At 40.0% G+C, this 27659-nt stretch overlaps 1 protein-coding gene across 1 annotated transcript in view; it reads right to left on the reverse strand.

The window, feature by feature from the left end:
* Positions 1 to 27659, reverse strand: part of LOC133605878 (adhesion G protein-coupled receptor L3-like) — a 381662-nt gene that overhangs the window by 130107 nt on the left and 223896 nt on the right. The window contains exons 6-7 of the mRNA XM_061959234.1: positions 23819 to 23833; positions 21590 to 22390 (exon numbers count right to left, since the gene is read on the reverse strand). Of these exons, the coding sequence (XP_061815218.1) occupies positions 21590 to 22390; positions 23819 to 23833 (816 nt within the window). The remainder of the gene's footprint in view (positions 1 to 21589; positions 22391 to 23818; positions 23834 to 27659) is intronic.

Here is a 27659-nt window from a genome sequence, read left to right on the forward strand (position 1 = left end):
AGCAAATGTCAGCAATCGTCACACACACGTCAGCAATCGTCACAAACGTCAACCAATAAGAATTCGGCGGGGGCGGGTCATGGCAGAAGTGCATTGTGCGTCACGGCAGAATTGCATTGTGGGTCATGGGATGCTAGCTGCTGCTACATTCGTAGCTATTAAAATGGATTATTTCAACATTGGCGGTAACTTATAAATACCGAGAAGGGCTGAACTAAAATGGCACCGAAAAGGAAATCATATACTGCAGATTACAAGCCGGACGTAGTGAAATATGCAGCAGAAAACGGCGATCGAGCAGCAGAAAGAAAGGAAACGGTGCATACCAGAGGCGACACCGGGGAGGAAAATTTCATCGGATTTAGCGATCAGGAGTGACAGATTGTTTGGTAAACGTATAGCATGTTCTATATGTTATAGTTATTTGAATGACTCTTACTATAGTAAAATATGTTACGTTAACATACCAGGCACATTCTCAGTTGGTTATTTATGCATCATATAACGTACACTTATTCAGCCTGTTGTTCACTATTCTTTATTTTAAATTGCCTTTCAAATGTCTATTCTTGGTGTTGGATTTTATCAAATAAATTTCCCCAAAAAATGCGACTTATACTCCAGTGCGACGTATATATGTTTTTTTCCTTCTTTATTGTGCATTTTCGGCCGGTGCGACGTATACTCTGGAGCGACTTATAGTCCAAAAAATACGGTAAGTAAATTAATGTCAAACACATAAACAACAATTAAGGTCATCTAATTTTTCAACAAGGTTCAAAATGTTTATCAGGATTCTTCTTCTTTGTTCAACAAGGTTCAAAATGTTTATCAGGATTCTTCTTCTTTGTATTTTGTATATTTTGTAAACACTTTGAGGTTACAAAAGTGAATCATATTAGTCCAATGTTTGACTTCTCTGTTTAATCAATTCCATAATTTAATTCCACATACTGATATGCTAAAGGTCTTATGTGTTGCACGTGCGTACAAATGTTTCAAGTTACATTTTTTTATTCAGTATTTCTCCTCATTTTGTTGAGAGGCATAGTCGTACATTCTTGGGTAGCAGGATATAGTTTGCTTTGTGCATAATTTTAGTTGTTGCAAATGCACCAAATCATTGAATTTCAATATTTTTGATTCAACAAATAAAGTGTTTGAATATCCTCGATATCCAACGTTATGTAGTATTCTAACTGACCTTTTTTGTAACACGGTTATTGAATGAAGTGTACTTCTGCAGTTATTTCTCCATATTTCTAAACAATAACTCAGCTGTGATAACATTAACGAGCAGTACAGAATAATGAGTGATTTTTTTTTTTGTCCAGAACATATTTAGCTTTACTCCTTATTCAAGTGTTTCAATGATTTTTCAGCATACTTTAGGTGGACAAAAATATATATTTTTTGGAATTGGAAATATTATTTGTTGGGTACATAGTTATTATATTGTAACTGTCTGTATCCTCACCTGGCTTTAATACCAAATAATATAACTACTTAACATTCAACTTTGTACATGAGTTTTTGAATGATACATTTTGAGATTTGCATTCAATATTATAAGAGGGGTTCATTGAACTGTTTTCACTCCTCTGATTTTAGGTTTTAAAGGTAATTGAAGGCTCAACCAAGGCAAAAGAAAAGCTGTTTTTTTTAAGGTGAAATATGAGGGTACACAATGTAGGTCACAAAAAATACTCACTAATTAGGTACATCAAACATGATTTAAAAAAATGTCAACAATACAAAACATTGGATCTGGGACCAATATTGGGTCTTGAGTGTTAGTTTGGACACTTGTAGTACAATTAGTTGGCTTTTCTGTTACAGTAATCCTGCTTGTATGTGTCCAATATTGTTTCAGTGGATTCTTGGCTTTGTCCTTTTCTGTAAATGTGCTACATGTCTCCATCTGGGCCAGGCGCACCCCATCCCCCTGTGCAGGTTTTTGGAGGGGGAATCCCCCACCAAGTAGAGCGCCACCCTGTGCTTTAAAGAAACACTCCAAGTTTTGGTTGTGATGCACTTTCAAGTTAAACTTTGCAAGAAGTGTCAGGGTGTGAGTTAGTCCCCCCCCCCACACACACACACACACACACCCAATGCATTACAATTTCAAGCCAATGCATAATATCTCAAAGGCTTAGCAATGTAGGCTACATGCGTATTAGTACATCTTTCATTTCCTGTGACGTGTCAGCACAAAGTGGCTTTAATATGGCGAAGAACGCGCACTGTAGCATTTTTGCTAGCGGGTAACGTCCCTCCACTGTGCAAAGCCACTTCTAAGCTAGTAATCCTCGCATCCATGGTGGCAAATAAGCTACATTTCTTACAAGTATCATCCCTGGGGAACGAGTATTAGCTTAGCATACTACATTACACACTGTTGGAAGATAAGCTCACCGTAAGCTAAAGGTCTTAAATGTAAACAAAGGTGGGTGGATAGATACAAATATTGACAGTAACGATGCCAAGTATAATATCACTATATGGTGGTTAGATTGACAATTTATATTATCAAAAAACCCCAAAGGTTTTAAAGGGGAACTGTTTTTTTGCTTTCTAACATATAAACATTGTCTTGCTGTCAGTGGCTAGCAATGCAGCTAATGGGAGCAATCATTTCTACTTTTAAATAACTTTAAAAATGCATTCAAAACCCGTCAATACTTAATACGTTCAATACGTCAATACGTTCCATCACCTGTATAATAGCGTAATAACTAAGGATGTCCAATAATATCGGACTGCCGATATTATCGGCCGATAAATGCTTTAAAATGTGATATCGGAAATTATCGGTATCGGTTTCAAAAAGTAAAATTTATGACATTTTAAAAGGCCGCTGTGTACACAGACGTAGGGAGAAGTACAGAGCGCCAATAAACCTTAAAGGCACTGCCTTTGCGTGCCGGCCCAGTCACATAATATCTACGGCTTTTCACACACACAAGTGAATGCCCTGCATACTTGGTCAACAGCCATGCAGGTCACACTGAAGGTGGCCTTATAAAGAACTTTAACACTGTTACAAATATGCGGCACACTGTGAACCCACACCATACAAGAATGACAAACACATTTCGGGAGAATATCCGCACCGTAACACAACATAAACACAACATAAACACAACAGAACAAATACCCAGAACCCCTTGCAGCACTAACTCTTACGGGACGCTACAATATACACCACACCCCCGCTACCATCTACCCCCCCACCTCAATTCCGCCCCTCCAACCCTGCCCACCTCAACCTCCTCATGCTCTCTCAGGGAGAGCATGTCCCAAATTCCAAGCTGCTGTTTTGAGGCATGTTAAAAAAAATTATGCACTTTGTGACTTCAAATAATAAATATGGCAGTGCCATGTTGGCATTTTTTTCCATAACTTGAGTTGAGTTATTTGGAAAACCTTGTTACATTGTTTAATGCATCCAGCGGGGCATCACAACACAATTAGGCAGATTAATGTGTTAATTCCACGACTGTATATATCGGTATCGGTTGATGTCGGAATCGGCAATTAAGAGTTGGACAATATTGGAATATCGGATATCGTTAAAAAAAGCCATTATCGGACATCTCTAGTAATAACACATCGGCGTGCTTCGGTATTAGCCATAGAAGCTAACGACGGAAAGAGATAAAATAGCTTCTGCAACAAAACGAAACACGTTTGAGTTTGTAATGCACAACACTGCAATAGAACACCAATCTGTACTGACTGAAAAACAATGAACAATCATAGTACAGTATTTGTAAAGTATTAGCCCACATGTCTTGTTTTGTTTGTACACAGCTAAGCTAGCCAGACAGCGTATGTACTGTAGTTGTAATGACACGCATGGCATGCTGCGTGTGTCATGATCGATATTAAAGTGACTCACTCGATGGACAGTTGTTTGTCTGGTCCAGCTGGCCGGGGACGTTTCCAGTTGATTTTGGGTAAGCAGTCATTTTATGTTGAAATAGCTTGGCTCCAAGTTTCATATTTATAGCATCAAAATCGCATTCATCTCCCTCTCCCGGCTTCCGTCTGCTCCAACGTCTCACTCATCCTTTGTGCTCGCTTATGTAAGCAGCAGTATATTTAGCTTCAAAAGCATAAGGTTGTAAATCTTAATTTGTCCAAAAAAAGTTGTCTTTGTTGTCTGTTACCAAGTCTGCCAAGATTAGAAAACACACTCGTGTTTGATTCCGGAAGTAGGACCACACATGTTACCAGAAGTCAGACGTTCGTTGCTAGAGAAACAGAAATCAATGCACGGGAAAAAAAATCAGTCCCGGAAATGACTAAAATGATCAAAATATGGTAAATATTTAACATATTACATACTGTTATGAACATGTCTGTTACTATTATATATAGACTTGCAGTGTGTATATAAAACTTTGATGGACTGTTTTGAAATTGTTTTAGAGGGCTTTGAAGGCTATAATGGTGACTCCCATTAGCTTCATCTGTCAAGCGTTTTTAATCATCTTTGAAATCGTGAAGAAGAAAAAAACACGTGTTGTTGTCTCTCATAATGATTGTGAACGATAGACAAAATTCTAAAAAAAAAAAAAGGGAAAAAAAAGTGCAGTTCCCCTTTTAAATCAGAGCCAGTAGTTAAAGTTAAAGTACCACTGATAGTCACACACACACTAGGTGTGATGAAATGATCCTCTGCATTTGACCCATCCCCTTGTTCACCTCCTGGCAGGTGAGGGGAGCAGTGAGCAGCAGCGGTGACCGCGTTTGGGAATCATTTTGGTGATTTAACCCCCAATTCCAACCCCTTAATGCTGAGTGCCAAGCAGGGAGGTAATGGGTCCCATTTTTTGTAGTCGTTGGTACGGTTTTGAACTCACGACCTTCCAGTCTCAGGGCGGACACTCTAACCACAAGGCCACTGAGCAGGTTAAAGGAAATAGAAGGAAATTATTTAAATAGGTAATTGATATTGTTACACCGCCAGCCTTTGTTTGTCTGATTCCAATTGGGATCAAAAATGGAATCATTCAATGATCTTGAACATTTTTAAATATCAGGATCAGCATTGAAATGACCAATACTGCTCCTGTAACTACTCGTATATACAAATATACATGGATCGATACCCAAATTTGTAAAATAATTCCAAGTAACTAATGTTAAGTATCCAAACAACAGAAGAATAAGTGCTTATTACATTTTAACAGAAGTGATAGATATAATAATGTCACAGCAGAAAGCAGCCAGCTATACATTGTATTCACCTGACGTCACATCTGGCTCATTATATACGAGGTTTGAAGTGGTGGGCCAGCGAACGTCTGTGGTCGTAGCGTTCTGGGCAGCAAAAATGCCTTATCCTCGCATTGTTTTCGGCTGTTGTAATCGCGAAAAGTGTCAAAGTGTCAAACGTGTCTTCAGAATTTGTTGAGAGGTAAAACAAATTAAGTTTTATCCAAAGGCATCAATTATAAATGACACTTTCAGCACATACACAATGTTGAAATCCATCGTTGTATTTTGTTAAAGACTAGGAAAAACACACGTACTTGTAAAAAGCGATTGCAACAACAAGACAACAAACATGGCTGCAGACACACAAGTTAAATTATGAAATGCAACCTCACCCGAGCAAAAACAATGCATATTAATCCAGGAGAGTCTTGATTCCAATGTCCTTGACCCAGCCAAAAACAAATCAATTGTAGACCTCCATGATTTTCCAAGTTTTCATCTGTTTTGTCGTGTAGAATTAGGCCTTGAGCACCAGATAGTTCAACATGTCTGGAACGCGACCATCGGATAATCCTTGAGATCACTCGACAAATCTTTTCTTAGATAACGTACAGCGATAGATTCCATTGATTAGTTGGATTTTTTGCTCGTACCTGCTTTTAATGGTAAAATATGGGCCCCTAGCACACTCAGATAGTTTGCACACCATTGCGGCATAGTAGCTATATTGGTTTGGTGGCCCACATCTTTGTTTACTTCCGTTCAAAAGTCACATGATGTAATACAAGCTATTAACAGTAAATTAGCAAGTAGACTGATAATAGTTTTGAAAACACAATACAACAATTATGCAATACTTTGCCTTACACGTCAGCAGCTAAATTGGGAGCCTTTGTAACATGTTTTGAAATGGTTTTATTATCATTTACAAGCCAAATCATAAATTGTGACATACCTGTATATTGTTACTGCAAGAGACTGCAATATATTTAGCAATATAGATTTTAGGCCATATCGCACATCCCTAATTAGCTGTGAAAAACGAGGGCCGACTGTAGTCCAACACACAGTACTACTATTCCATCCAATGTATTGTCATGTTATGGCATTAATGTATTTGTTTTTCTAACAATTAAATATAATATACAGTAATGTAGAGCACTGTGGAAATATGTCTGTTGAATTAGTTTTCTTCATCACAGCACCCTTGTCATTTAATGGACTTTGACTTCCTTTATTGTCATTCAAATTTGAACTTTACAGTACAGATAGGAACGACATTTTTGTTTGTAAATTAGCTAGTTGTAGTGCAGGATAAAAGAGCAATAAGGTGCAGAGTGTTTGCATTTACAAAAGAAGGTGCTGATATAAATAGATTGCGGTACAGATAAATACAGTATATTCCACTTTTGCATATGCATCCACATTTACGGATGTATGTTATATTGTCTTTATAGTGCAGCTAGTTAATCAGTTTTTTGGGGGGGGGTGTTATGTTGGGTGTGTAGTAGTAACCAACACGAACGCGTTACTTTCCAGTCAGCATCTTTATTCACGTACCTGTATTTTCCTACATTACATTCTTCTTCTCTCCTCACCTCACCGCACCTCCTCCGTCTGACTCACTACGCCATCTAGAGGCTGTACAATGTAACTGAACTAACTATATGGTTAACTCAATGCAGTAGTGAACACAACATCTCCCCCTTTCAATAAAAGTGAATTCCTTCATAACAAAACTTACAATTGCTTTTGAAATTGGATTCAAGTAACACCATGCCTATACTATTTTGGAAGTAATAAAATGACAACCAATCAACCATTACAGCAGCATTTAACCGTATGTAAATTTGCATACTAAACATTTTTCATGCATGCATTATTTATTTTCTTTAACAACCAGCAACATGCATGTTTATGCAACTTTTTTAGTACATGACATTGTCCTTAGTCCAGTTAGGCGGTTGCCTACACCTCTCAGGTCTACTGCTCACATTTGTCTCTTGTTTAGGTTCGGTCTGTACAGTGTCATTGTCCATAGTGATCACTTGTGGTAGTACAGAAAGGTGTGATGTATTCCAAACTCTACCATCATCCAACAGGTAGGTGTATGGGCCTTTCTTTCGCACCACAGTTCTTGGCTTTGTGAACTTTTGTTCTCCTTTCTTTACCTTCCATGGCTTCCGAATCCTGACCTGATCACCAGGGTTGAAGAATGTCTTCTTTGCACTCCTCTTCCTGTCTGTGTACTGTTTTGCGTATTCCTGTATCTTTTTAACTCGTTCACGCACCACATTCTTATTTACGTGGACAGGAGTCACATCCATGATTTGGAGTTTTGTTCTCATTTGTCTTCCATGAAGCAGCTGTGAGGGGCTCACCCCAGTGGTTGAGTGTGGAGTAGCTCTGTAATCCATAAGAAAGGACCTTGTGAATGGCTTCCAGGGTGTCCCTTGTATAGAAGCAGTCTGCAGGCAGTCTTTGAGCACTCGGTTGAACCTCTCAACTTCTCCATTTGCACGGGGATAATATAGAGATGATTTCAGGTGCACAATTCCTCTTTGTTTTAGGAAATTTTCGAATTCAGCTGATGTGAACTGAGTACCATTGTCACTCACTAACTCTTTTGGATTACCTTCCCGTGAAAAGGTTGCTATGAGGAACTGGATGATTGTTGCAGTATCAATCTGTGCCACAAAAGCTACTTCCGGCCATTTACTGAAGTAGTCCACAAGCGTTACAGCATATCTGCAGTGTCTTGGTGCAGATTCAAAAGGACCAACGATGTCAATTGACACTTTTTTCCATGCGGCATCAGGCAAAGGCACGGGTTGGAGTGGGGCATTGTAGGTAGTAACTGACTTGTCATTTTGTCTGCATGTAGTACAGTCTTTGATGAGTGATTCAACTTGTGCGTCCATTTTAGGCCACCAGTATAGTTCTCTGATGCGTTGTTTTGTTCTGACAATGCCCTGATGAGTCTCATGTGCAATATCTATGAGCCTTTTCTGTAGTGACCCTGGAACCACGAGACGGTGAGTGCCTCTGACCACGCAGTCATCCAAAATTGCCAGTTCGTCACGTATCAAGTAGTATGGCTGTAGGTCATGGTCAAGCACTTTTTTTTGTCTTGGCCAAGGCTTTTGTAGCTGTGCGCGAAGTTTGGTCAGCACAGGGCACAAGTTACTCTCCGCTTTGAAGTCCGCTTGAGTGACTGCTTGAATGTCGTCCAGTATTGTTGCGACTGACTCCACGGTCTCAGTATAATCCTTGTTTGTCGCAGGAAGTGGTAGTCTGGATAAGCAGTCGGCGACGCTGTTCAGTGTTCCAGCTCTGTACTGGACCTCATAGTCAAACTCCATTAAGCGAGCAGACCACCGGGCAACCCGAAGTCCAGCTCGATTATTTCCCTTGGTAGTCAGGAGTGTAGTTAGAGCTTGATGGTCAGTGCGTAACAGGAACTTCCTTCCCCAGAGCCACACACGCCACTTTTCAGCAGCCCAAACGCATGCGAGAGCCTCTTTTTAAAGTTAAAGTTAAAGTTAAAGTTAAAGTACCAATGATTGTCACACACACACTAGGTGTGGTGAAATTTGTCCTCTGCATTTGACCCATCCCCTTGTTCACCCCCTGGGAGGTGAGGGGAGCAGTGGGCAGCAGCAGTTCCGCGCCCGGGAATCATTTTTGGTGATTTAACCCCCAATTCCAACCCTTGATGCTGAGTGCCAAGCAGGGAGGTAATGGGTCCCATTTTTAATAGTCTTTGGTATGACTCGGCCGGGGTTTGAACTCACAACCTACCGATCTCAGGGCGGACACTCTAACCACTAGGCCACTGAGTTTCAACTATAGAGTACTTTCTTTCAGCATCTGATAAACTGCGGGAGGCGAAAGCGATTGTGTCTTCCTCTCCTGCCTCATTCACCTGTGTCAAAACAGCTCCAAGTCCATAATCAGAAGCGTCAGTTGAGACCACTGTTGGTTTGTTTGGGTCAAACAGTGTCAGTGCTGGGCTGTTGACAACCATGTTTTTGACTTGATCAAAGCTCTGTTGTGCTGCATCATTCCACTTGAAAATTGTATTCTTCCGCAACAGAGCTCTCATTGGCTCTACCAGGCTGGCGTAGTTAGGTATAAATTTGCTATACCATGCACTTAAACCCAGGAATGAGCGCAGGGTAGCTGCATCAGTAGGAGCAGGCGCATTCAGGATTGCAGTTACATGGCCATCGCTTGGCTGTAAGCCTTCAGGTGAGAGTCTGTGACCCAGGAATGTCAGTGTAGTCTGACTGAAGAGGCATTTTTCCTTGTTGAGCTGTAGACCCGCTTCCTGAATACGGTTCATTACAGCTTTCAGGTTAGCGTCATGTTCTTCCTGTGAGGGCCCATATATTATGACATCATCTAGGTAACACTTAACCCCCTTTAATCCACTGAGTATTTTTGTCATCATTTTCTGGAATGCTGCAGGAGCTGAACTTAGTCCATAAGGAACTCTGCGGTATCTGTACAATCCTTCGTGTGTAATGAAAGCAGTGAGATTTCTGCTCTCCTCATGCAGTTCCAGTTGATGGTATGCGCTTTTCAGATCCAAGGTGGAGTACATCTTTGACCCGCGCAGCTCAGCAAGTACGTCCTCGATCAGTGGTAATGGATGGCTGTCAGGGACCACTGCCTTGTTAGGTTCCCTCATATCCACACACATGCGGATTTTCCCGTTCTTCCTCCGAGTGACTACAATAGGGGAAACCCATTTGGATGAATCAACTCCCTCTATGATTCCCTGCTTTTCCAGTTCATTCAGCTCTGCCGTGACGGTATCACGTACTGAGTTTTTGTTGCACTGGTTTAACATCTGTGCGTATCTGCACCTTATTTACAAAACCTTTAGCATGTCCAATGTCCAACGTGGTTGTAGTTTCAGGGAGTTTAGGTAACTGTGAAAGCATGGCACAATCCACCGTTGGTTCCGCCAACTTTCCTCCTTTAATCACTATGTTGAGGTCTTCACATAGATCTAGCCCAATGAGGGGTGTACCGGACTTTACAATGTTGAAAAATCCAGTTGCAGTTCTCTGTTGGTATGTTACTGTCGCTTTAAGACGTCCAAAAACTTTTAGGTTCTGTCTTGAGTATGTCAACAGTTTTACTGTAGGTGGGCTAAGTTTACTTGTGCTGAAGTTTTCTCTGTACAGTTTTTCGGGTAGTATTGAAACAGCAGATCCTGTGTCAACTAACATGTCACTTGTATGTGTACTTGTAGGTGATGTAGCCAGAGTGAAAGTTCCAATTAGTTTTCCTTGTATATCAGTCTTCTTGCCAACATTGAGGACAGTCACTTCAGGCAAACTCACTTCATTGACTGATTTAGCAGAGGACTTGCACACTCTGGAATAGTGGCCTATCTTCCCACATGTTTTGCATTTAACTTCTTTAGCTGGGCATGACTGGTCGTTAGCAAGGTGATCAGCAGAGCCACATCTGTAGCATTGTTGAATGGCGTCATTCCGTTTTCCCCCTTTGTGCTTATACTTGTCTTTGGGGTGTCCTGCCTTCTTGTTACCCTGTCTGTAGACTGCAGAGACTAGCTTCGTTCCACTGTCAGTGAATGTTTTTGCATTAGCAACGGCAATTTCAATTCGTCTGGCTAGTGTAAGTGCCTTGTCAAGAGTTAGCTCGGGTTCTAACAACAGTCTTTCACGTATACGAGGCACACACGTTTTCTCCACTATCTGATCACGTATCATTTCATTTTCCATTGCACTGAAATTGCACGTTTTCACTAGCTCACGCAGCGCTGCCACATAGTGATCCGTTGACTCACCCATAGCTTGAGCGCGCTGCCGAAAACGGTACCTCTCGGCGACCACGTTGACTTTCGGGGTGAAGAATGTTTGCAAAGCCAGTAAACTACCATTGTAGGTATCTTCAGTAAGCGGCAGGGTATTGTACAACCTTTGTCCTTCTGTTCCCAGACAGTGAATCAGCAGGGCTCTTTTCCTCTCCGCGGAAAATTCTTGACCTCCGATTGCTAGCAAGAAGTTGTCGAATAGCTTCCTCCAATCCTCGAACGTAATCTTCGGCTCTCCCGGGCACTCCAGGAACGCAGAGGGCGGTTGTAAACCGAGTAAAGCCATTCTTTTATTTCTTTATCCTCGTCGCCACTTGTTATGTTGGGTGTGTAGTAGTAACCAACACGAACGCGTTACTTTCCAGTCAGCATCTTTATTCACGTACCTGTATTTACCTCCATTACATTCTTCTTCTCTCCTCACCTCACCTCCTCCGTCTGACTCACTACGCCATCTAGAGGCTGTACAATGTAACTGAACTAACTATATGGTTAACTCAATGCAGTAGTGAACACTACAGGGGGTTGAGGGGATTATTATGTTCAAGAGCAGGGGTCCCAATATACAGTATATATATATATATATATATATATATATATATATATATATATATATATATATATATATATATATATATATATATATATATATATATATATATATATATAGATATATATATATATATATATTTTTATATATATATATATATATATATATATATATATATATATATATAGATATAGTCGAGGTTTCTGTGGTTTATCCATTATACAGTGCTCAATACCGGGGTAGAGCAGAATATACGTTAGGTCAGGGATTTTATCCCCTGACGAGCAGGGAAACCTACGAAACAGGCTTGTAGGGATGATATAGCCTCTCTGTTTTTTCCTGACCTAACGTATATATATAAATATATATATATACATATATATATATATATATATGTATATATATATACATATATATATATATACACACATATGTATACTAAACCAAAAATATAAACGCAACACTTTTGTATCTGCTCCCATTTTTCACAATGATCTAAAAGTTTTACTATATACACAAAACACCTATTCCTCTCAAATAGTGTTCACAAATCTGTCTAAATCTGTGTTAGTGAGCATTTCTTCTTTGCCAAGATAATCCATCCCACCTCACATGTGTGACGTATCAAGATGCTGATTAAACAGCATGATTATTGCACAGGTGTGCCTTAGGCTGCCCACATTAAAAGGCCACCCTGAAATGTGCAGTTTTATCACATAGCACGATGCCACAAGTTTTGAGGGAGCGTGCAGTTGGCAAGCTGACTGCAAGAATGTCCACCAGAGCTGTTGCCCGTGAATTAAATGGCTATTTTTAAATGGGTGTAATTTGGAATTGTGTGTGGTGTTTAGAGATTTTGTATAATGTCCACATCGTTCAGTGGGCAAGTTGTGTGTTTTGTATCACATGTACTAACTTTCTGTGTTGGATTTTGATTAACCAGACCATGGGTGGGAAAGGCTACCTGAATTGTACCTATATAATGCTTCTATGCACCACAATTTATTGTGATGCTTATGGTCAGTGACCAACAATAATGCTAGGCTCCAACAGATGGCAGGGTGTCAACATCCATGATAAAGAAGATGTCAGTAAAACCTCAAATAGGGGACCTGCCTTGGACCGGATTACAAACGCTGGCGACCGAGGGCCATAATTTGGGGACCCCTGTACTAGAGCATCTTTGACTTGGAGCAGGTTCTTAAAAACAGCCAAGCGCTTGTGTCCCAAAGAGAATATTTAGTTGAATAGCTCTACACTGGTTGCAAATAAACCTGATGTATAAACCTAAAACTGTGCTGCACTGCGATTTATGTTTCTTTTATGGATCTCAGCAGATTAGGAAAAAAACAGTATCTAAATATCACTGGCTGCTGTAGAAATAATACACTTGGCCAATAAACAGCAGGAACAGCTATCATAGTGGAGACAATAAAATAAGTTGGTTTTTTTTGTTGTTTTTTTTGAACGACTTTGCTAAAGTTACTTCATGGTGCATAAAAATCATTTTGCTTCATTACATTTTTGATGCAGCCTACTTCTTTTCCTTCTACCATATTAGCCAATAATCCACTATATCTGAATGTTCTGAACTCCTGTCTTATTTACTGTACTATCCTTTAAATAGACCCCCCTTTTAGACCAGTTGATCTGCCGTCTCTTTTCTGCTCTGCCCCCGTCTCCTGCGTGGAGAGGTTAATAGGTGACCACAGATGAAGCGCTAGCTGTTCAAAGTCGGGACCCGGGGTGGACCACTCATCTGTGCATCAGTTGGGGACGTCTCGGCGCTGCTGACTTGTCTCCACTCAAGATGATCTCCTGCTGGCCCCACTATGAACTGGACTCTCGCACTATTAACTAGATCCACTCGTCATTCATTGCACCGGTCACCCAAGGGGTGGGGGTCCCCAACATCTGCGGTCCCCTCTGAGGTTTCTCATTGTATCCCATTGGGTTGAGTTTTTTCTTGCCCTGATGTGGGATCTGACATACTTGCCAACCTTGAGACCTCCGATTTCGGGAGGTGGGGGGGCGTGGTCGGGGGGGCGTGGTTAAGGGGGGGTGTATATTGACAGCTAGAATTCACCAAGTCAAGTATTTCATACACACCTATATATATATATATATATATATATATATATATATATATATATATATATATATATATATATATATATATATATATATATATATATAAATCCTGAAAATATGCAAACAAAACTGTGTTTAGATAATTGATACTTCAAACTTAAATAAATCAATCTTAAGGAATATAACATAACTTGGCTTCTGAGAGCTTCAAAATGTAATGAATAAAATGCTAAAGTTGTTGATAAACAAGCAATTGTTTTAATAATTAAATATGGTAAATTTAAATGAATTATTATGATCATTTAAAATTAATTATTTCATATATGTTTATTTTAATGTATAATTCAATGGCTGGATGTAATAAGGCGTCAGAAAAAATACAAATAAAAATACAATTAATTTTGATGTTTTTAGCAAAATATAGTAAAAATGTATTTCGTTGTTTTTTTTAAATTAATAAATATATTTATTTTTAGGGAAGATAAACATAATAATAAAATGTATCTCTAGTCTGGATGATTTAGTTCTTGTCACCCTGTTGTCCTCCCGTCATAAAAAAATGGCTGTCCTCACTCAGGTCCTGCATGGAGCTGGAGGGGGCGTGGCCTCCAGCTCCGGCTGAAAATCGGGAGATTTTCGGGAGAATATTTGTCCCGGGAGGTTTTCGGGAGAGGCGCTGAATTTCGGGAGTCTCCCGGAAAATTCGGGAGGGTTGGCAAGTGTGGGATCTGAGCCAAGGATGTGCAGCCCTTTGAGACAAGTGATTGAGAGCTATATAAATAAACTTTGATTGATTGATTGATACTGTATATTATTGTCTAGTAAATCCTAGGTTCCTCAATCTTCTGTGAGTACTTCGACAAACCCTCAGCAAAGATAACAGCGCAAAAAAGACATACTAATTTGTCTTGCGTGCTCAACTGATCCAAGCCATTTTGTCGAGATTATCCAAAAACAAATGCAGAAAAACTTGAAGCGCCGACTCTCACCAGTCCAAGCTTCAATGTCGTCACCTTTCTAACCGCAATCGCACAAATGCTTTATTACTGCACAGTGTTTACATTTATTCACACATTCCCAAGCTGTCTTTAAAATCAATCACTCCACAGTATATATATTTGTGTGCTCCATCTGTCCACTAACAAAGATTTTACTATCTCTATTCATGCTGCTTCGTCTGGAGGGCAGCCGATTTTGCACAACAACTCATATCCAATAAAAGAAAAACACACACAAGCTCCCGCTTATTAAGCGCAACAAATTAGATTACAGTGCTGTCTGTGTGTGTTTACCAAACCGCTGCACCCCTCCCCCCCGACTAACCATCCACTGTTAGCGGCAGGCCGCAAAATAAATGAATTAGTTATAGTGGCAGGTTGTAATGTATTGTGGGACAATACAAATATTTTTTGTCTATGTGTCCCACTCCAACTTGAAGGTAAGACTCATTGGAGTCTGTCCCTTAAAGGAAGGGTGCCAGAAAGTATTGCGCTGTGCTTCATACTTACACTACCGGTCGAAAGTGTTACAACACCTCATTTATGGCAATTTGTACTGTAACTGCATCCAAACATTTCACTGGTACTTCAAATTAAATTGGGAATACATTTCCTTTATGATTTTGCCTTTACAGTATACTAGGGTTGTACGGTATACTGGTGTTGGTATAGTACCGCGATACTAATTAATCATATTCGGTACTATACCGCCTCTAAAAAGTACCGGTCCCACACCCCCTGTCCCCTCCGTCGTCGTCACGTCGTGACATTGCTGGTTTGTGAGCAGAGGAGCATGTTCAGCAGCGCACAATCACGGAGTACTTACTAACAGACAATGTGTGTAGACAGAAAGGGGAGAACGGACGCATTTTGGCCTAAAAACTAACAATACAGGTGAAGTTATAACACTAAAACGCCCCCAGGAAGAGGCGCTTTAAGACATGGCTAGCTCGCTAGCGGATAAACTCCAGCCGCAGTCGGCAGTGTTTTAGCTACTTCCAAATCACTAATCCTCGCCTCCATGGCGACAAATAAAGTACGTTTCTTACAAGTATCATCCCTGAAGGGCGAGGAATAGCTAAACATGTTTCACTACAAACCATAGCTCACCGGCATCAATATGTAAACAAACGCCATTAATGGGTCTACACCTGACATCCACTGTAATAATACCAAGTACAGTAGCGTATCTAGTCGATACTACTATGATTACGTCGATATTTTTTGGCATCACAACATCTTCTTTCGTATTTTTAAAATCTATATTATGTTTATAAACTCAGGAAATATGTCCCTGGACACATGAGGTCTTTGAATATGACCAATGTATGATCCTGTAACTACTTGGTATCGGGATTGATACCCAAATTTGTGGTATCATCCAAAACTAATGTAAAGCATCCAAACAACAGAAGAATAAATGATTATTACATTTTAACAGAAGTGTAGATAGAACATGTTAAAAGAGAAAGTAAGCAGATATTAACAGTAAATGAACAAGTAGATTAATAATTCATTTTCTACCACTTGTCCTTAATAATTTTGGCAAAATAATAGAATGGAAAATGACACAATATGTTACTGCATATGTGAGCAGACTAATTAGGAGCTTTTGCTTGCTTACTTACTAATAAAAGACAAGTTGTCTTGTATGTTCACTATTTCATTTAAGGACAAACTTGCAATAAGAAACATATGTTTAATGTAGCGTAAGATTTTTTGTTAAAATAAAGCCAATAATGACATTTTTGGTGGTCCCCTTTATTTAGAAAAGTACCGAAAAGTATCGAAATACATGTTGGTACCGGTACCAAAATATTGGTATCGGGACAACACTACAGTATACATCACCACAATAGAATAAAACATCAATCAATCAACATGCAATTGATGTGTTGACTTTCAACTTCAGTAAAAGCTGTGACAAAAATGAAATTTATAATTTAGAAATTAAAAGTAAACTGTAACTCTCCAAATTATCTGTGACCTTACTGTCGCTAAGTTTACAACAACAACATTCACAGCAAAGGATGTAAAAATTGTGGTTACATTTTCAGTACTGCTCAAATTCACACTATCTGCCTCCCGTACAGCCTGGTGGGTGCCAATGTTCCTGATAGTGCCGTGCTGCAAGAGCGACATGACACCTTTAACTCTCTGCAAACTAAGCACCTGGAGGTATTGATGTGGTTGCAGGCGACTTTAACCACGTACAACAGACGGACACCCTGCCGAGATTCCATCAGCATGTCACCATTCCTACACATGGGGCATTCCTAACACGAACATACAGAGCCCTCCACCGCCCCCAGCTCAGCCTTTCTGACCACATCTGCATTCTGTGCAGAGTGTAAAATGTGCAGCTGGGATAGGCTCCAGCATCCCCCGCGACCCCGAAAGGGACAAGCGGTAGAAAATGGATGGATGGATGGATGGAAGTGTGTGGCCCAGTGATGCAGCCTCTGTGCTCTATGACTGCTTTCAGTGCACAGACTGGCAGATATTAAGAGCAGCAGCAGTATGTAGTCTGAAGCTAATATTTCGGAATTACTCATAAAGTACTGAATTACTGTAACTATAAAAGACGGTAAAGCAGGAGCAAGGCCGCTTATTCTACGACTATTTTTGGAGAAGACCCCAGGAGTGAGCTCGCCCAACAATTTAATAAAGTACCAATGATTGTCACACACACACACTAGGTGTGGTGAAATGTGTCCTCTGCATTTGACCCATCCCCTTGTTCACCCCCTGGGAGGTGAGGGGAGCAGTGGGCAGCAGCGGTGCCGCGCCCGGGAATCATTTTTAGTGATTTAATTCCAATAAGCAAGATACACATACGGTGCACTTTAATGGATGTCCTTAGCACAGTGTTCAGCTAATAATTGCACAAGTTGACAACCCAAAAGACCAGATTTGTCATTTTTCAAGCTATAGCACACAAAGCAAGATAAGTTAAAGCAAGATAAGTATGTGAGATACATACAGTTTTACAGATTTTGTAACACTGGACAGTGGCCAAGACGAATTGTGCACACTCAGTGCAGTTATACACAATATAAAATACATCTAATTTGTTTGATATTATAATTTTAAATCATAGATTATTCAACATTTGAAAAAAAAAAAGCTTAATTTCAACTAAAATAACACAGTAAGATGAGTGTGAAATTTACTTGCTCGCTTCAGGGTCCATTTTAAAGTTTGATTATTAGTTTTTAAATCTCTAAATGGCCTCGCGCTTTCTTATCTATCCAACCTGCGTTTACCGTATCAACCTTTTCATTCATATTTTACTTTAATGTTATGTTGATTGATTTATTTTTATTTTATTCCTTTGTTTGATTTTTTATGAATGAAATTAATAAATGAAATGAACTGAACTAAACCCTTGCGGATCCTGAGGTCCTCTGGCACTGGCCATTTAGCTTCACCAACAAAGACTCAAGGTGAGGCGGCATTTAGCCACTATGGCCCCCACCTGTGGAACAGCCTGCCAGAGAGCCGGAGGACTGCGGAGTGTTGAAATAAAATAAAAATAAAAAAGGCTAAACACACACCTTTTAATTGGGCGTTTAACTAATCATCTGTTTTTTGATTATTTTAGTTGTTTTTTTTCTATCTTAATCATTAATATTTTTACTAATATCCTCTCAATCTTACCTTTTTATTAACGTATTGATGTAATAACTATACTTACATTTTTACATATATTTTCTCATATGTTTTATATTGTATTGTATTTTTAAATGGTGTTAATTTTAGTTATTCCCCAGGGTGGACGCCCTAGAGGTGGTGTTTTTCCTCAAATCCTTAGTGCCATATTTTGTTTTTGCTCAAATCAACAGGGCTGTTTGTGTGAGAGTTTGTGTGTGTGTGTGTGTGTGTGTGTGTGTGTGTGTGTGTGTGTGTGTGTGTGTGTGTGTGTGTGTGTGTGTGTGTGTGTGTGTGTGTGTGTGTGTTCTCTTCTCTTCTTCTATTGTTGTTATTTTTCTGTTTTGTTTTGTTTTGTACAGCATGTTGTCTGCCACGTGCCTGTACATGAAATATGCTATATAAATAAAGTTTCATTTGATTTGAAGATAAATCCTTGAAAGGCTTGGAAATACTTACTTATTGCTATAAATGAGGTGTTCTAAAACTTGTGACTGATGGGTGCCACATGAGCCTACTCAGCTGTACAGTCACCAGTACTCGTCCTTAGAGAAATGGCCTATCTGGAATCCCTGGAATAAACCCCTGCAAGTCGTGGAAAGATGCAAACACCACTGAACCTGAGATTCAAACTAAGAACTTCCTGACTGCAAGGTGGCACGAGCACCTTTTTGACAACCACCACGGTCCGGATACACCCTGGATTGGTTCCCAGGACTTGTTGCCAGCACAACAGACTCTTACCTGTTTTTGCCAAAGACCGTATTAATAACGAAGACAAAACCTGGTCAACCGGCACTTATCTACCATGAACAGTGAGAATCACGGGCACCCGACAAAAAAATAAAACCTAAAAAAAAAAAAAATTGTGGAAGTCTTGGCAGTTTAAAATGGGCCATGTTCAAAGCTCCTTTCACCGTGTAATTAACGGCAGTCTTAGTATTTGTGCCACTAGATCCGTGATAATTCCTTGTTCACGCCGCCATAATCAGCCAATCACATTTTGCTCCCGGACCTTCACGATGTAAACCTGGTAATTATGCGGAGGTAGTTAAACATGGAGGCATCATCACAGAGCTACACGGAGGTAATGCGGTTGATGCGGAGTACAGGGTGGAGGACTACTCCGCCTTTTGGGTATGATGCCTTTCTGTGGTACCATCGCGCCAATCTGCATTGGGGCTGTATTCAAAACATGTTGCACAAGGCTTTCCGTCATCGTTGGGACAGGGTTTGGGAAACGTCATGAACTGCCATCCAAACCGGCAATGTGTGAACTCCCTTTGGTGCCGCAATATAACAGGTTTTCACACAAGGAAGCCTAATTAGACCTGCTGACTGGAATATGTTCGTGTCAGAGTGGATAGCCCAGTAGTTAGAAGCACTGTCATGTATTAGGAGGAACATGAGTTCAAGGCCTCTTTAGGGCATGTATATCTTTTTTTTATCTTGATTTTTGGTGATGAAAATAAAATCCCAGCTGCTTTTTTGGGCTGAATGCAGGTTGCACCCTAGACAAGTCGCCACCTCACCGTAGGGCCAACACAGACAACCATAGGCTCAAGCCACCCCTGCAGTCCCCCCAAAGGGATAAGCGGTAGAAGATGGATGGAAAATAAAATCCCTTATTTTACCCATTTTTCTGGGATATTTATTTTAGTATTTTAAAATGCAAATGCTGATGGGTATGGCCAGACAACCCAGAGTACCTGGACTACCCGGAGTACCCACAGCAAAGCCCAGTTCTGAGTTCCTACAACTTTGGGAGTATTGTATAGTTGGCCTGTTTAGTTAGGACCATGATAGCAACTCAAAACGTCCTAAAAGGATTCTCGTCCTTGTATCCCGACCCGTAAACATGCAGTAAGGTACAAACCCTGTTTCCATATGAGTTGGGAAATTGGGTTGGATGTAAATATAAACGGAATACAATGATTTGCAAATCTTTTTCAACCCATATTCAATTGAATGCACTACAAAGACAAGATATTTGATGTTCAAACTCATGCAAATAATAATTAACTTAGAATTTCATGGCTGCAACACGTGCCAAAGTAGTTGGGAAAGGGCATGTTCACCATTCTTTTACTATGAAGCCACGTTGATGTAACACGGGGCTTGGCATTGTCTTGCTGAAATAAACAGGGGCGTCCATGGTAACGTTGCTTGGATGGCAACATATGTTGCTCCAAAACCTGTATGTACCTTTCAGCATTAATGGCGCCTTCACAGATGTGTAAGTTATCCATATCTTGGGCACTAATACACCCCCATACCATCACAGATGCTGGCTTTTCAACTTTGCGCCTATAACAATCCGGATGGTTCTTTTTCTCTTTGGTCCGGAGGACACGACGTCCACAGTTTCCAAAAACAATTTGAAATGTGGACTCGTCAGACCACAGAACACTTTTCCACTTTGTATCAGTCCATCTTAGATGAGCTCAGGCCCAGCGAAGCCGACGGCGTTTCTGGGTGTTGTTGATAAACGGTTTTCGCCTTGCATAGGAGAGTTTTAACTTGCACTTACAGATGTAGCGACCAACTGTAGTTACTGACAGTGGGTTTCTGAAGTGTTCCTGAGCCCATGTGGTGATATCCTTTACACAGTGATGTCGCTTGTTGATGCAGTACCGCCTGAGGGATCGAAGGTCACGGGCTTAGCTGCTTATGTGCAGTGATTTCTCCAGATTCTTTGAACCCTTTGATGATATTACGGACCGTAGATGGTGAAATCCCTAAATTCCTTGCAATAGCTGGTTGAGAAAGGTTTTTCTTAAACTGTTCAACAATTTGCTGACGCATTTGTTGACAAAGTGGTGACCCTCGCCCCATCCTTGTTTGTAAATGACTGAGCATTTCATGGAATCTACTTTTATACCCAACCATAGCACTCACCTATTCCCAATTTGCCTGTTCACCTGTGGGATGTTCCAAATAAGTGTTTGATGAGCATTCCTCAACTTTATCAGTATTTATTGCCACTTTTCCCAACTTCTTTGTCACGTGTTGCTGGCATCAAATTCTAAAGTTAATGATTATTTGCAAAAAAAAAAAAAGCTTATCAGTTTGAACATCAAATATGTTGTCTTTGTAGCATATTCAACTGAATATGGATTGAAAATGATTTGCAAATCATTGTATTCCGTTTATATTTACATCCAACACAATTTCCCAACCCATATGGAAACGGGGTTTGTATGTAAGAAGATGAAAACTTACCGAGTCGGTTGTCCAGTACGCCAAAATCCAACGAGTACTTCACAACGTGGTAATTGTTCCAAACGTAGAGCAGATTGTCTCTTGGATTGTAATCCACGGCCGCGATGTACTGATAGGAGTTGGGGAAGGGGATATCCAGGAAGCCGTCTTTACTCAGCTCCGTGTTGTAGATGTAGTCAATCTTGTTCCCCGTGGCTTCGTTGTCGTCATCCTCGTACACCGACTTCACCACATACAGGATCCCGCAAATCATGAAGGCATTGGACGCCGAGCGCTTATCGTACGCCGTGTCCCAGGTGCCCTCCACCCGCAGCGTGTACGGGTTGAGCTGGCTGATGACGATGCGCCCGTTGTTCTGCTCGGTGGCGTAGATCACCCACAGGCCGTTCTCGTCCACGGCCAGGTCAATGTCCGACTTACCCCCCCAGCGATATGGCGACGTGTCGTGGTAGTTGGCGTTGGCGATGATGGCCTCGCCGCTCTTGATGCGAGTCCGCAGGTCGAACTTCACAATGTTGCGTGTGCGCTCCTTGTTGAAGAAAAGTGCGCCGTCGTACACCACGAAGCCAGTGCCGTCGACGCGATGGGGGAGTTTATATGTCGTCGTCGGCCTTCCGGCAATGAAGTCCTCCTTGGAGGAGTACTCGGTCAATGTATCCGTGCGGTAGGGCGTCCATGGCATGTAGTAGATCTTATCGGAGGCTTGAAGAGGGTCTTTGCACCACGCCCCAGACTGGTGGTCCGATTCAAAGAGGTGTTCGCTCTGGTAGACCCTGCGCAGAAGCCCTGGGCACAGGAATACTGAGGAGCCAAAATAGAGGAAAAACAAAAACGGAGTTACATTGGCAGGTAGCGGCTTATAAGCTTTTTATATTTGGGAACAGCCAGGCTTGACGTGATGACAGTTTACTTTAGCTGCAGATCCGTCAAGAGGTTAAAAAGCAGAAAAATGTATGTAATCTCTAAAGATGTTTGTATACCCTGCAGGAGAAAGACAAATGCTGTCCCCATTGACACATTTGCTCAGCGGTAATTCCACCGGAGGCTTCAGTGACGTGGGGGACGTGTACTGACGGACCTTGAGGAACTTGTAAAATGTGTTTTTTTTAAAAGGGACGCTCCACTCAGAATACTAATAATGTCCTAAACGTATGCTGTAAATGTAAAAATGCTATAGTCAGAATACAATAATATATTTTTATGGATTATATTTTACGGTTTTGGCTATTCTTTATTTTCTACAGCTAATAAAAAGTTAAACACATTTTCATTATATTCTGATGATGACAAAATGCTTCAAAGTAAAGCAGAGAACCTGCTATTTTTCGACATATTATTTAAATCTTTAAACTGCAAACTTTCCTCAAATCCATTGTATTCGCCGTACAGTGTTCGTCAGAAGTATTCGTCGTAAACAGTTCTACGTTCAAGAGGAGATAAAAACATAATGTAAATAGTTCATATGAAATAGGTAAGTACATTAAGTTAATTATCAAAATTACCGTATGGTCCACATTAAAATATTTGTTTTTATTTAGGAAAATCTGAAATATTTATATGAATAATTTACGAATACATTTCAAAGGATACTAAACTAAATATTATTATTATTAATTATAGTTTATATTTTTGTAATTCTTTTGGACAGACTTAACTGTTATTGGTATTTTTCCAACACACAATGCAGTGCACAGCCAATCAATAATAGCCCACAGCTGAAGTACATCTGTGACATTTAATGCTTGGTCTTTTTCAGAAGACAAAAGGTGAAATGCAACTAAGCCGTTCGTGGGAATGTTGTTTGTGTCCTTAAAAAACACAGTTTTATTGTCAGAACTCAGTCACTTTAACAGCGTGTGAATAAGCTGATAAGGTATGAATATTGCCGCTATGATCTCTCCTTTGTATTGATTAGCAAGACCCTGAAGGTTATAGCCATCATCATGTTAGAGCTATAATCAAAATATGCTGACAGCTTATTGGACAAGCTATTGATCAGCCTATATAGTGTGAGCTTTAATGGTATGCGGCTGATAAGGCTCAGCTCGGAGAAGCAAAAAGGGTAAAAAAACAAAAACAAAAAAAACATCCAAGGGAGATTTACTCCATTCATGTCAAAATATTTACATTGAATGGTATTCATACTACTACTACCACCACTAATGGTAGTAATAATAATAATAGTAGTAATAATAATAATAATAAAGACAATTATTGGCATTTAGTTACCTTTTTGCTCCACTTCTGTTTTGAGGCATGATGGGAAGAAAGAGAGAAAAAGACAGATTAATACTCTAAAATCAATAATCAAAATACAAAAGAATCTGCAACACTTACATCCACAAACAAGTATTCCAAAAATGTATGTTTTTGAACAATTATTTGAAGCAAAAACGTAATGAACCTTTCCCATGTAAGAATCAAATAGTCAAGGAAATACAGTATTAGTTGGAATCACAATATACGTAGAACTCCAGATGACTATATGATGCAAATAGAGTAGTCAATGTTAGTTATTAAAGCTTAAAATTTTAGAGATATACAGGTAAAAGCCAGTAAATTAGAATATTTTGAAAAACTTGATTTATTTCAGTAATTGCATTCAAAAGGTGTAACTTGTACATTCTATTTATTCATTGCACACAGACTGATGCATTCAAATGTTTATTTCATTTAATTTTGATGATTTGAAGTGGCAACAACTGAAAATCCAAAATTCCGTGTGTCACAAAATTAGAATATTACTTAAGGCTAATACAAAAAAGGGATTTTTAGAAATGTTGGCCAACTGAAAAGTATGAAAATGAAAAATATGAGCATGTACAATACTCAATACTTGGTTGGAGCTCCTTTTGCCTCAATTACTGCGTTAATGCGGCGTGGCATGGAGTCGATGAGTTTCTGGCACTGCTCAGGTGTTATGAGAGCCCAGGTTGCTCTGATAGTGGCCTTCAACTCTTCTGCGTTTTTGGGTCTGGCATTCTGCATCTTCCTTTTCACAATACCCCACAGATTTTCTGTGGGGCTAAGGTCAGGGGAGTTGGCGGGCCAATTTAGAACAGAAATACCGTGGTCCGTAAACCAGGCACGGGTAGATTTTGCACTGTGTGCAGGCGCCAAGTCCTGTTGGAACTTGAAATCTCCATCTCCATAGAGCAGGTCAGCAGCAGGAAGCATGAAGTGCTCTAAAACTTGCTGGTAGACGGCTGCGTTGACCCTGGATCTCAGGAAACAGAGTGGACCGACACCAGCAGATGACATGGCACCCCAAACCATCACTGATGGTGGAAACTTTACACTAGACTTCAGGCAACGTGGATCCTGTGCCTCTCCTGTCTTCCTCCAGACTCTGGGACCTCGATTTCCAAAGGAAATGCAAAATTTGCATGGTTGGGTGATGGTTTGGGGTGCCATGTCATCTGCTGGTGTCGGTCCACTCTGTTTCCTGAGATCCAGGGTCAACGCAGCCGTCTACCAGCAAGTTTTAGAGCACTTCATGCTTCCTGCTGCTGACCTGCTCTATGGAGATGGAGATTTCAAGTTCCAACAGGACTTGGCGCCTGCACACAGCGCAAAATCTACCCGTGCCTGGTTTACGGACCATGGTATTTCTGTTCTAAATTGGCCCGCCAACTCCCCTGACCTTAGCCCCATAGAAAATCTGTGGGGTATTGTGAAAAGGAAGATGCAGAATGCCAGACCCAAAAACGCAGAAGAGTTGAAGGCCACTATCAGAGCAACCTGGGCTCTCATAACACCTGAGCAGTGCCAGAAACTCATCGACTCCATGCCACGCCGCATTAACGCAGTAATTGAGGCAAAAGGAGCTCCAACCAAGTATTGAGTATTGTACATGCTCATATTTTTCATTTTCATACTTTTCAGTTGGCCAACATTTCTAAAAATCCCTTTTTTGTATTAGCCTTAAGTAATATTCTAATTTTGTGACACACGGAATTTTGGATTTTCATTTGTTGCCACTTCAAATCATCAAAATTAAATGAAATAAACATTTGAATGCATCAGTCTGTGTGCAATGAATAAATATAATGTACAAGTTACACCTTTTGAATGCAATTACTGAAATAAATCAAGTTTTTCAAAATATTCTAATTTACTGGCTTTTACCTGTATATTAAAACGCTCCCATAGTTGAATCACAATTACTGCTCAGACCAGGAAATACACCAAAGCGAAGCAGAAAAGGACAAGGTGCAACATAGTTGATGTTTTGACTAAATACCTGAAGATGAACACCAAATATGCCATAACTTTACCTCATATCATTATCACATAACAGAACTGCTCTACAGACAAGAATATATAGATCGAAATCATAAAACAGTTGACATGGGCATGGCAATCTGCCAATAAGAATTGCAATCGGACACTAACTTAATCAGGCTTTTTACTGATCAAGTTGAACTCTTCTTAAGTTTTTAATTGTACTTCTAGAATTTTTTATGTTATTTATTGCTATTATTTCTACTATCATTCTCACTATTTTGTAATATTGTATTAATTTGTTTTGTATTTATTAAGACCGAAAGAGACACGCGGTAGAAAATGGAGGGATGGATGGATGGATGGATGGATAACTCATTATGTATATGTTGTGTTTACAAATATTTTAAAATGTGCTTTATATTGTTGTTCTTCAGTGTGGACACCTCACTCGGTGCCATGTTATTTTTTTTTTTTCAATGCTTTGTGAATAGTGCTTTGCGTGCATGTGTGTTATCTCTCTTTTTATTTTTACTGGTTTAAAGCACCTTGTGTTGCAACTTGCCTGTGCATGAAAAGTGCAATATAAATACAAATTGATTGATTAATTGAAGTAGGTAACTTTTTTGCCAAATTAATAAATTGGCCCTATCCTACATGTCCAACTCTTCATATTTATGTACCGATATATGTTTAAAATGTTTGACTGTACATTTGTTCTTCTACTGAGGAAGTAGCATACATTAGGGCAGTGCTCATCAATTATTTTCTGTCATGACAGCCCAAGGGGACAGGATTTTTCTTACAATCCCCTGAATTTACTGTAGAAAACATGATAATACTTATTTATCTGTACAACACACTGTGTGAGTTACATTATATATTTATGTTTTATATTACATGCTGTAGTTACGATGAATCCAAAGGCTATGTATGCTTCTTCCTACTTCCAGGTATTTGTATTCTGTTTATCGCCACTTGTTTTTTTACTTGCTGCTGATGACGACCCTTTTTTTCTTTGTTCCTATCACGAAGTCCATCTCTGCACCTCCGTTAGCTCTGTACACGTGTTCCTGTGTACTTACGACTTCTACTGGGTAGAACAGGAAAATTGTTGATTAGATTGAGCACTGCTGCCACCCAGCTGCAGGCTTGTGTATTGTTCTAACATGAACACTAGAGTGTAGACATAAAAATGTAAAATATCTCCTGTTGCTTACGACCCCCATGACAACTCACCTCTATTTGGGAAACACTGCATGTTTTGAAGTTATCCTGAGCTTAATTTTTATGCCACTCCTAAGTATTGTGAATTGTCGAGAATGCGATCTTCACAAATTTCCACAAGAACTTTTTGAAACATAACAACTTCAGGGAGTGCATGTATGGCAACTTGCCAGGTGCCCAGCAGAAGTCAACGGCCACTTAGTACTGTACATATTTAGTACGGTTTGTCGCGTTTTCCTTTCTGTTTTTTGGATAAAGAAACTATGTATCAAAGCCGGCAGCAATGTTACACTAAGATCTTTGATTTTCGGGAGTGTTAAAAATACTCTGCTATTGCTACTTAACGGACAGCTGTTTCTTGAACAAAGCACAATTTGACGCTGGATTCCCAATATTCATCCAATGATATCCAATATTCAAATTTTCATAACTTTTTGCTGGAAACTTTTAGCACAACAACGGTTGAAAGAGGCGTGTGGTGGGAGTTGAGAGCTTGATCAGACCAATGCTGCAATGCCAGCAAGTTGGCCAAAATGAGCATGATAGGGCCCCTTTAAGATGAAAACATCAAACCGGTCATAACATTTCCCATATTGGAATCACAGTACAGAACTACTCT

The sequence above is a fragment of the Nerophis lumbriciformis genome, linkage group LG05 (assembly GCF_033978685.3).
Source record: "Nerophis lumbriciformis linkage group LG05, RoL_Nlum_v2.1, whole genome shotgun sequence".
Taxonomy (NCBI): Eukaryota; Metazoa; Chordata; class Actinopteri; order Syngnathiformes; family Syngnathidae; genus Nerophis; species Nerophis lumbriciformis.